At 40.0% G+C, this 10,754-nt stretch overlaps 1 protein-coding gene across 1 annotated transcript in view; it reads right to left on the bottom strand.

The window, feature by feature from the left end:
- Window positions 1–464: 464 nt before the first annotated feature.
- Window positions 465–10,754, bottom strand: part of LOC118825423 — a 35,149-nt gene continuing 24,859 nt past the window's right edge. The window contains exons 24-33 of the mRNA XM_036596008.1: window positions 10,282–10,433; window positions 8,936–9,013; window positions 7,486–7,583; window positions 5,354–5,435; window positions 5,130–5,267; window positions 4,578–4,707; window positions 3,093–3,238; window positions 2,766–2,912; window positions 1,175–1,288; window positions 465–605 (exon numbers count right to left, since the gene is read on the bottom strand). Of these exons, the coding sequence (XP_036451901.1) occupies window positions 465–605; window positions 1,175–1,288; window positions 2,766–2,912; window positions 3,093–3,238; window positions 4,578–4,707; window positions 5,130–5,267; window positions 5,354–5,435; window positions 7,486–7,583; window positions 8,936–9,013; window positions 10,282–10,433 (1,226 nt within the window). The remainder of the gene's footprint in view (window positions 606–1,174; window positions 1,289–2,765; window positions 2,913–3,092; window positions 3,239–4,577; window positions 4,708–5,129; window positions 5,268–5,353; window positions 5,436–7,485; window positions 7,584–8,935; window positions 9,014–10,281; window positions 10,434–10,754) is intronic.

The following is a 10,754-nucleotide window of genomic DNA, read 5'->3' as shown; positions in this document are numbered from 1 at the left end:
GGCCGGGGGTTCTGGTAAAGTGGATGGGGAATGTAATTCAATAGTGACAGAGTTGTGCCTACTTACTGGTTGTGGAGGACACAGCCCCAGGAGGACATGATGCTCTAGAAAGTCTTTGAGGTTTGTGTGCATATGAGCCAGGAGGGTGTGAGATGGACAGGGACTGGGAGAGACATTCTGGACTCCCACCTCCACCTGGACAGTGTGCACTCCACTGGATCCTCTCTGTTCAAAGCAGCGAGAACACACAAAAAGGCTTGAGTCTGCACGTCACAGTAAACTTCCTCATATATAATGAATCTATCAGCTTAGGAACTGAAGTGTGTTGGGCCCTGTTCTTCCCTTTTTGGCGTCCTTTAGGTGAAAAATAAAATCATAAAGTGAAAGTTTTGAGCGATGGAAAAGTAGTCCAGGTGCTCAGTGAGAGAATTAGTAACTCTCATGTGTCACCATAACCTAATAGTCTAAATTACCTGGTATTTCAGGCTCTGCGTGATTTTCTTGTCGCTCCACTTGAGATCAGTGCTTTGTGAGTAGGAAGATTTTCCTTCTTGGGCCACTGAGATGCAGCCTCGAGCGTCCACCAGAGGGAGTACTGACCGCATCTGTAATTCAGAGTCACAAATCTGCAGTTCTAAACCCCTCAAACAGGCGTACTACTCGATTGTTGTTCCCAACAAGATCAATTATTTAGTAACTATTCTACATGATTTAGTGACAATTAAAATGAATTTGAAATTAATATGTAATGAAAAATCACGTGAAACCACATAAAGGCCCTTGCAGTTTGAAGGCGTTAAACAATTTCCATTCATTTCCACTGAAAGTCAATCTAGACTTATTTCAAAAGTTTGAGTCATCTCAGAAGCTCATTTAACTGTCACAAACACCTCTTATGCATGCCGAAAAACATTTTTACCTTTGTTTACATTGTACTTTAACAGCATCATGCAGTCATCAGTATAATATTGTGTGAGTGACAAACAGAACTGACCCACGATCCTCTGAAAAAACTATGTATTGCAATCTAAGCTGTAGTGTGAAAATGATGGCAAAACTGACCTCAGAACTGTGTACTTTTCCAGTATTCTAAGCATAACTAATGTACTGCGCAATAAGACTTATAACCAACAACATCGTTTCTACGTTTTGGGGTAAAATCGCTTTTATGTACCTGTCCAGGTGAGACATAGACACAGGCCTGGCCCCTGCTGGACTCAGCACTCCAATGCTTACTCACAGTCATAGATACATTCGCAGGGGTCCCATGATCCCAGGAGAGATGGATCTAGTGACAAAATTAGGGATGTAAAATTTAAATCAACCAAAATAAGCATTTTAACCCTTGGAAGAGACTGGACCTCTACTCTGACTTTTATTATGTTCCAATTCGCTAATGCTAATGTGCTAATGTAGTTCTAATGTTAGTGTAAAACAAAACAAATGTGTCTACAGATGCCATTTTCAATTCAAAATTAATAAATAATAGGCTCCATTGCTGGTGTTGACTACAATGTGTTTAATAAAGTTGGGTATGACTGTTTGTTTCAATGTATGAACACTCCCCTCTCTGCCTGGCTTGTTATTGATTACAGTTAAGAAACACAGACCATAAGTTGTCAAACTAGCTGGCAAAAATATGGTGGAGTGACTGCAGAAATGCTGTTCATGCAAATCTGAAAACATATTAAATTCATTAGTTTGTTTCAAGAATTCTTGTTAATGTCGATGCAGCCTACTGCACTGTTAATTTACTGTCACGGGTAACCAGACCATAGAAATTGTGGTGCCGGTCAAGATGTCCAGAAATGATTCAGTTTGCTAACAAACAGTCAATGTCAGAGGTACACAAAACAATACCTGGTTAAGCCATAGGCACATTGGAAACAAGAGCTGTAGACTGATGAAGTAAATATTTAACTTGGTCACAATCACTAAAGGTATGGGAGCAGCAGAAAGAATGGATTCCACTAAATATCAGCAAATTTTGGAAGCAAATGTGGCATAGTCAGTCAAGAAAGAGAATCTGAAAAGAGAAAAATAAGCTGGCTTCTACAACTAGACAATAGTCCTGAAAGTAACTCCAAATCCACCACGAACTTCTTTGAGAAATGCAAGCTTTTGGAATGGCCCTCACTGAACCCTGACTTGAGCATCACTGGAAATTGGTCGGGCAGATCTTAAACATGCTGTGCATGCAAGATGGCAAGGAAGAGTGGGTGAAACGTCCAAAAACAGGAACAGGAAGACCCATAACTGGCTACAAAAAGCAGTTGCAAACTGTAACATCTGCCCAAAGGGGTGTTACTAAGCTGGGTGTCCAAATGCTTATATATACCACAAGTACTATTTCATTATTTTTTCTCTTTATTAACCGAATTTTAAAAAAGTACTGCAAGAAAAACTGCAAAAAAGTATTTCTTTACATTTAAAAAATCAACAAAATATCTAATATAGCTGGGGGTGTTCAAGTGTTTGTATGCCACTGTATAATTGTTTTGATATCTTGGTAAATAAAGGTTATACTATGACCATTATACATATGACCATATGAAGCATTAAAGAAAGAAAACAGAAACTGAACCTTGACTCACATTTAAACCAAAAGGTTAATCAATTCTATTTTTTTAGCCACTAACTCCTAGTCTATATATATGAATGAGTTGTAGTTCTGAGAACTCAGCAGGATGTGTGTGGGAGTGTTTTGGAGGTAGGGTGTGTGTGTGTGTGTGTGTGTGTGTGTGTGTGTGTGTGTGTGTGTGTACCTGATTGTTGCTGCCATGTCCGTGATCCAGGCTATGTGACAGTGTGCGCAGGTGTAGGTGGGACAGAGTTGATGTGAAGGATTGTTGGAGCTCCAGTGTAGCTTCAGTCTGGCTGCCCACACAGCTCCATGACCCTGTAGCTCTGATCTACATAAACAAACACACACACACACACATGCGTACACATACATACACAGCCAAACAATTTCACATCTGTTAGCACTTACAAAATTCAGCATATGAAAGCTCTAAAAATAGAGCATAAACTCAAGCATAGTATAGATGAAGTAATGTTTACAATATTTACAGCAGTGAGGAAGATCTGACCTCTGGACAGTGTCCATTCCTGCTCTTGTTCTGTGCTTGGTGTCCACTCACAGTCCAATTAGCTAGCACATTAGCCTGTCTGCGGTGAGCTTCCTTCTCCAGTCTCACCTCTAACCTCCATCCATGGGCCTGAGAACCAGATTCATCTGAGGAGATACGTTCATGTAATTTTTTACAAAGAAATGTCCACCACATGAGGGTAATGCTGCTAATAATCAGGGCTGCACTATATGGACAGAACACAAGTATAGTGACCATATTGCCACACATCATGCACTATATGGACAGAACACAAGTATAGTGACAGTATTGCCACACATCATGCACTATACGGACAGAACACAAGTATAGTGACAGTATTGCTACACATCACGCACTATATGGACAGAACACAAGTATAGTGACAGTATTGCTACACATCACGCACTATATGGACAGAACACAAGTATAGTGACTATATTGCCACACATCACGCACTATATGGGCAGAACATAAGTATAGTGAACGTATTGCCACACATCATGCACTATACGGACAGAACACAAGTATAGTGGCTATATTGCCACACATCATGCACTATATGGACAGAACACAATTATAGTGAACGTATTGCCACACATCACGCACTATATGAACAGACCACAAATATAGTGACTATAGTGCCACACATCACGCATTATACGAACAGTCCACAAATATAGTGACTATAGTGCCACACATCACGCATTATACGAACAGACCACAAATATAGTGACTATAGTGCCACACATCACGCACTATATGGACAGAACACAAGTATAGTGAACGCACTGCCACGTCATGCACTATATGGACAGAACACAAGTATAGTGACAGTATTGCTACACATCATGTACTATATGGACAGAACACAAGTATAGTGACTATATTGCCACACATCACGCACTACATAGACAGAACACAAATATAGTAATCATATAGCCACATATCAAGCATCAACGTATTTTTAATACAAAACCATACATGATATGTAGCAATATGATCACCATACAGACCAAACACAAGTATAGTGATTATGTTGCTACACATGTACTGTTTTGAATTAAAAATACATTGGTGCATCAACAATATGACATAAAGCCTGCACTGTTCTGACCAAAATATTCTACTTTTGGTGGATTACATGAATAGCAATCAATCAGAGCTGTGTAGGCCACAGCCACGCCATACAACAAGCCAGGCTTCAGGCTTACAGCTAGCTCCAGCATAGCTAGGGTGAGGGATCCTGACCATTGACAGGCTAACAAAGTATGCAGAGAAACAGATGGACTACAGTCTGTAACTGTAGATCTACAAAATGCTCCTATATGGTAAGTGGAGCTGATAAAATGGACAACGAGTGTAGAAACAAGGAGGTGTACCTAACAAAGTGCTCGGTGAGTGTATATTGCATTACCTCCTTAGGTAACAGTACCCCAGCTTACATACGGTTTATGTGTACAGTACCTTGTTGTTGAGATCCTGCAGGTCCAGCTGAGTCTTGATGCATCCACTTTGTGTGGTGTGTCAGAAGATGTGAGCCATTGTGCCCAGCATACACCGTCCTTACTAAAACAGTGCTGGGAAGTGAGGCCAGCTGTATATACAAAAATTACAAGATACATTCATAAGAGTGCAGGGAAATATAGCAATACATATGAATAAATAACATATAGAAAATGTGGTCGTTCAGCCCACATTTGCCATGTTGAACCCTGAATGTTTCCATATTGTATACATAATGTTATAATGTGTCAGAAACCGTATAGTCTATCTGAGATTCCTTAACACCTTTATGAGGCAAGTTTGTGATGATTTAAGCATGCAGTCTGCACAATGCTAAACAGCATTTGCCCTTATAGCTCCAATATATAAAATAGGAAACAAATCTTGGACACTAAATGCCTTGACTGATCGACTATATTCGGGGTAAGGGGAAAAACAGTGATCGGATTTTTTTGCTGAACTATCTTATTAATTATATGTCTGCTCAGCTGCTTCCAAATTCCAGTCGCTTACCTGTGGTAAAGACTGATAGAAGTCTAAAATCTGCTTGAATCCGAGCTTTGTACGGACCAACTGGCCTTCAAAAGACATCATGTTACTGTCTATCAGTAACTCTGTTGCTGCCTGGACTGCAGAAGATGGATATTTCAGCTGTATGGGGTCAAATGCATGAGATTAGTGACCTGGTTTAGACGATGTCAAAACAAGTAAAGATGTCATATCTGGGTTTTTCATACCTGCGACTTGGCATGAAACACAAACGGCACATACGGTTGTAAAGAAGAGATGTTGTGGGAAACGTTCACCTTCAGCCCGGAGCTAAAATGAAACAAACAGCTATTTGAGTTACATTTTGTGAAGACAGTTTTATGCAAGTGTGTTTGGTCCTTAAGGCAACATGCAACCAGGAGCAAGACCAGATTGTTTACAGTGGGGTGGCCAGGCTCGGTCCAGCACTTTTAGTTGGAAAAATGAAATGAAACCGCCCTTAATAATGTTCGTCTGTGCTTATTTGAGGCCTACATTACTGAAATACATGTTTTCAATTAACTGGTTGACCACATTTTTACAGCTGAAACCGATTTTAAACCTGTTTTTAATAAGAATCAGTGAAAATATACTGTTTGCTTCATTCATTGTATCATTTTCATTGCTGAATACTGTGTCACTTGTTAACATCATGTGATCCACAGCATAACGTATAACAAACCAAACATACTGCACTATATTGATGTAGAAATGTATATAGGTGCCTATAACTCTGTTACTCTAATGTAGAATTCCAGTATTAACTGCTTCTTCAAGCTAATTGAACAAAGCTGATGTTAAGGTTTTGACTAGTGTTCGCTCATCTGCTTGCTCAGCAAAGTGCATACCTCACTCTGCATACCTGGGATGGCCAGAAGGGCCAAACATCATACAAGGGTAGCACTGGCCACCCCGGCCACCCCTGGGCTACACCCCTGCATGCAGTATAGCTTTTGTAAGTTAATTCAACTTGATGATTTACCCCGACTCAAACTTCTTAGTTTAGTCTAACGTTCTCTTAAACTTTTTAAGTGTTGCATTTTAGTCATGTAGATTATAGATTACGTTGAGCTGATTCAGAATAAAAACACGGTTACCTCCTTATAGGCTGACATTGCTTACATTTTTGTTTTGGACTAGTTACATTGTCCCCCCTAATTAATGTCCCTGTTAATTTCTATCCACAGGCATAATTTCTATCCTATCGCATGATGCCCCAGGCTGGGGAGGGGGCTGGGGGGGCTGGGTCTGAGTGTTAATTCCTCTTGGTCTTTTTACCAGGGAGGGCTGTGCTGTCTCCAGGATTCGAACTCATGATCACATGAGGAGAGGGCATTCGAGACCCCTGCACTGTAAAACATACTGCATGTCGAAAGGTTGAGTTCAGTGAACTTAATATTACAGCTTAAAGTTCAAAAAGTTGTCAAGTTAACCTGGTAACTTTTCAAAGTTAAAAGTTGCAGATCTTTTTATAGTGTAAAATTACGCAACTTCACCTCATGAACAGGCAACCACATTGACTATTTTTAAGTAAGCTGAACTTGTTCTTGCAACTTAAACCCATTGTTTACCTAACTGTGCTATAAAATGCAGGTTAAGAGAAATGAGTTAGCTGTAGCTGTAAGTTCTCCTCACCCCAAATCTAGTCAAATGTGCCAAAGCAGGTCTGGTGTCTAAAGTTTGCTTCTTCAGTTTTGCACTGGAGTTACAAGCCTACTGTTGCTAACAATGGAGGCTTAAAACTGCAGGTCTAAAGCATCACACTAGAGGTCTGCACTCCCGCCAAAATATCTTGCAGCGCAGGAGTAATTTTCAGTGTTGTGCACAGGAGCGGGCGGGAAACCAGCCCACTGCAGGCGGGAGCGGGCCGAAGCACACATGAAGAGAAATCCTGCAAATTAATGACCAGCCTAAATAAAGCAGAATGATCACTAAATCATATGTGTAAACAATATAAAATAATATTAGTAAAACAGTAAAAATTAAGTCATTCTAAAGAGGCACAATGCACAAATTCACATAGCTTTGGCCTGATTCACTCATACTGCTTCTGTGTGGCGAGACAGGACAAAATGTTTCGGTTGTGGACGGAAGCGGGACAAATGATTCCACGGGAACAGGTGGGAGCAGGATCAGACCTTGCGGGAGCGGGCGGGAGCAGGACAACATCACACTTGTCTTAAACCGTGTTCAGTTGTTAAGTAAACTCAAAAAGATGTCTAGACTGCTACATTATGCTTGAAGCTCCAGTGAAAACATGTCTGACTATATTTGGAATAAGTGAACAATTGTGTAAATGATTCCTGTGATATTCATTAAGGCAGATGTGTTTATACTGAACCTGGAGGAAAGGCGGTGACCCTGGATCTCGAATGACAGCGACGTCGTCTCTGGTTTCTCAACACGAATGGAATCTGTGAGATTGACCCATATCTTCACCTACCAATGCGCAGAGAATGGTTTAGTACGGCTCTGTGTATCCACATGTACCACCATTCAAAAGTTCAATAATGTCAGAAATGATAGAGGAAGCTATACAGCATCAAAAATGAAGTTATAATAAAGATGAATATCCAGCAGTCCTCATATTTCAAAAGTGCATAATTACACTATATGGTGTATTATTTGACCCTTTAAATAACCAGGGCCCACCAGCAGGCCCAAAGCTTTATTACATACTTCTATACCTAAGAACAGTTCAGCCAGTTTGCATTGAAGTCCCTGTAGTTACTAAATAATAAGGCTTAGTATGTAATAAGCCTGGGATTTGAAGGGGTTAATAAGTTCTGGTTGTTGACATTGCCATTCATTGTTTTGGCCATCAATCTAAACCTGCATGATGTAGGGTAAAGCCACTGATAGGCTACTACCCAAGTTTGTTTATCAGACAAGGCGGTTGGCCAATGAAAGTGACTCTCCAGCCAGTTTTAAAATGAGTTTTGATTGTCACTGTGCACCTGTGGGCATGAAAAATAATGTTAATGCTAATAATATCATGTTTCACTTGCTCCTACCATCATCCCCACCTATCATGGAGAGAAAATCGTCCACAGTAAGACTTTTTAAAGATCTGCAAAAAGACAGGCAGAGTTTCAGCAAAATGTTTCCATGTTTCATAAAGTTTTTCCTGTAGTCACTGAGCAGAGCGGTGACGTGTCAAAGAAGCAGAGCCTGACTGGTCCTCTTGTGTGTGTTCAAAGTGCTAAATGGCTGGCAGATAGAACCTTATAGAACCATGTAAGAGTCTGACTTTGAAGATAGAACCCTTTTGTTTTCTAGATAAAAGTCCAAAAATGCATAGAACTTTTAAAAAACACCTCATATAATGTTAAGTCTCAGAATAAGAATATATGAATAAATCAATTTTGACAAAAATGTCAGATAGAACCTTATAATTCCAAGTATAATTCAGAGACCCTCCCTGATACCATGTTTCACATACGGAGGGAGAATGTGTTATGATATTCGGTTCACGTTGACAGCCTATGATTTTTTCTTAACATCTACAAAATTAATGTCCACTTTCAATGAGCTCCCCCACAGTAAAATACGCACTGCTTTATAGAGAAACATCCTACAGGTTTTGCTATGACAATATTCCAATAAAATAATTTATACATTTATCGATCATTAAGTAATTATTCCCAACCGCCCTATGAAATATTGGGTAAAATACCTTTTGGTGTGTAGTTTATTATTATGAAAAGACATTATGAAAAGAAGGAAGTGAGTACTGAACAGGATCAATCCTCCAAATCAACAGAATCGTGATCAGAGGAACCCCCCCATACCCGCAGCGACTGGTCCAGAGCCTGTGTGTAGCAGAAGCCCAGCAGGTGATCCGGGCTTAACTCCCCTGTGAAGTTCACCTGTCAAAACAAGCCGTCTGTCCCATTAGTTTGTCTTCCTCGTAGGAGAGGAGCGTGGAATCAGAGGCATTTCCCTCCAATAACAGGCCGATCGACCCAGAGAGCACCAGGGTCTCTAGGCCAACCATGCAAAACCACTAAAGTGATGCGTGCCTAAGCTTCAAGAAGTGACTGTTGCAAGTGATTTAAACTTGTAACACATACCAGTCAAGTCTGGACACACTTTAATTTCGAAGACAAACACAATTAGTGAGCATGGAGTAATATGTGCCCTTAATAATGTGTTTGAGCCAATCAGGGTGGGGTCTAACTGGGAGAAGGGCACACTGGGCTCGATGTTTAGATCTCAAACGCAACATCAACATTATATTGATGAAGATATGATGACAACACTAGATAATTTACTCCCATCCTCAGAAGAAACGTCCTTCACCAAGTTTTAACTGAGCTCTCTTTAAATACTCTTTCAACGCACTCGCAATCATCAGATTCATCTGCTTGGGGAAGGGGTCGGAAGCTCTTTCCACCAGAGAGGTCTCCACATTCCCAAATCTTACATAGTGTAGCTTATCGCCTTAATGGCCAGTGCCCACCAGTGGGTCCAAAGCTTTATTACACACTTCTATAACCCAAGAATAGCTCAACCAGTTTGCACTGGAGTCTTATAGTTACTAAATAATAAGCCTTAGTATGTAATACGCCTGAGACTTTAAAGGGTTAAATGGAGTAAACTTTTAATTAGCTTTATAAGTAGATTTTGTTTATCCGATTGCCACTGCTATGCCTAGCTAATGATGTATTACCACACAAGTGATACACATTCTATTAAAGCAGTGAAAAAAGGGAACTATATAAATGCTTAATTGTTAATAACTGTTCTATAATTGTGAAATTAGGAATTGTAAAGAGTTTAAAAATAAAAATATCAAGCAAATGATAAAAAATAAAATAACGTTTTCTGGCTGTAATTATTTTATTGTGTGTTTAAGGAATTTAGCAAAAAATTATTTTTACCCATATATATAAAACTCTCATTCAATTAAGACAGTGACATTAGTGACATTTGTCATTTTTAAGACTCCACTTTGGGGCCTACATGAATCTCAGAGCAAACATTTGGGGGCCAGTTCTGGGACTGTTCTGAAAAAAAGTCAGTTCTGATAAATGTGTTCAGACTTCTGAATGGTGTAATACTGTGTGAGATGAATATTATCATGAGATTTTAATAAAATTCAGTAAGAAAGGTGAAGAATCGAAGGTGTACTAACCAGTAAGTGTCCGGTGGTTTCTGTGGAGTTGTGCACTCCTCTCTGCAGCGTGATCTGTAGCTCTTTGAACCCAGCATGGAGTCCCACCTCAGTCAACAGCCCATTCTCACTACAGTTAACATGAACCACTGCAGTGTTGTTAAAAGGAAGCCCTGCTCCAATGGAAATACACAGAGGAATGTATGTTAGGGCTCTCCTAGAGGAAATATGGGTACAGTAGACAAAAAACCCACTGGAGATCATGTATACATGATAAATATACACACAAATATAATATGAGCCTGTTTACACATTGCATCAACATGCGTGTTCAGTGATTGGATCATATTAGAGTCTGCTGAGTGCTGACTAGCAGGTGAAAAGGCAAACAGGGAAACGAAAGATGGAGGGTGCATTGGTCTGGGGTCACCCCGAAACCAGAGCCATCCTGTTGTCAGGGCTGACATTATATATATGGTTTTATATAGAGCCAT

Source organism: Colossoma macropomum, unplaced genomic scaffold, assembly GCF_904425465.1.
Source record: "Colossoma macropomum unplaced genomic scaffold, Colossoma_macropomum, whole genome shotgun sequence".
Classification (NCBI taxonomy): domain Eukaryota; kingdom Metazoa; phylum Chordata; class Actinopteri; order Characiformes; family Serrasalmidae; genus Colossoma; species Colossoma macropomum.
This window is presented reverse-complemented; position numbering and strand designations above follow the sequence as displayed.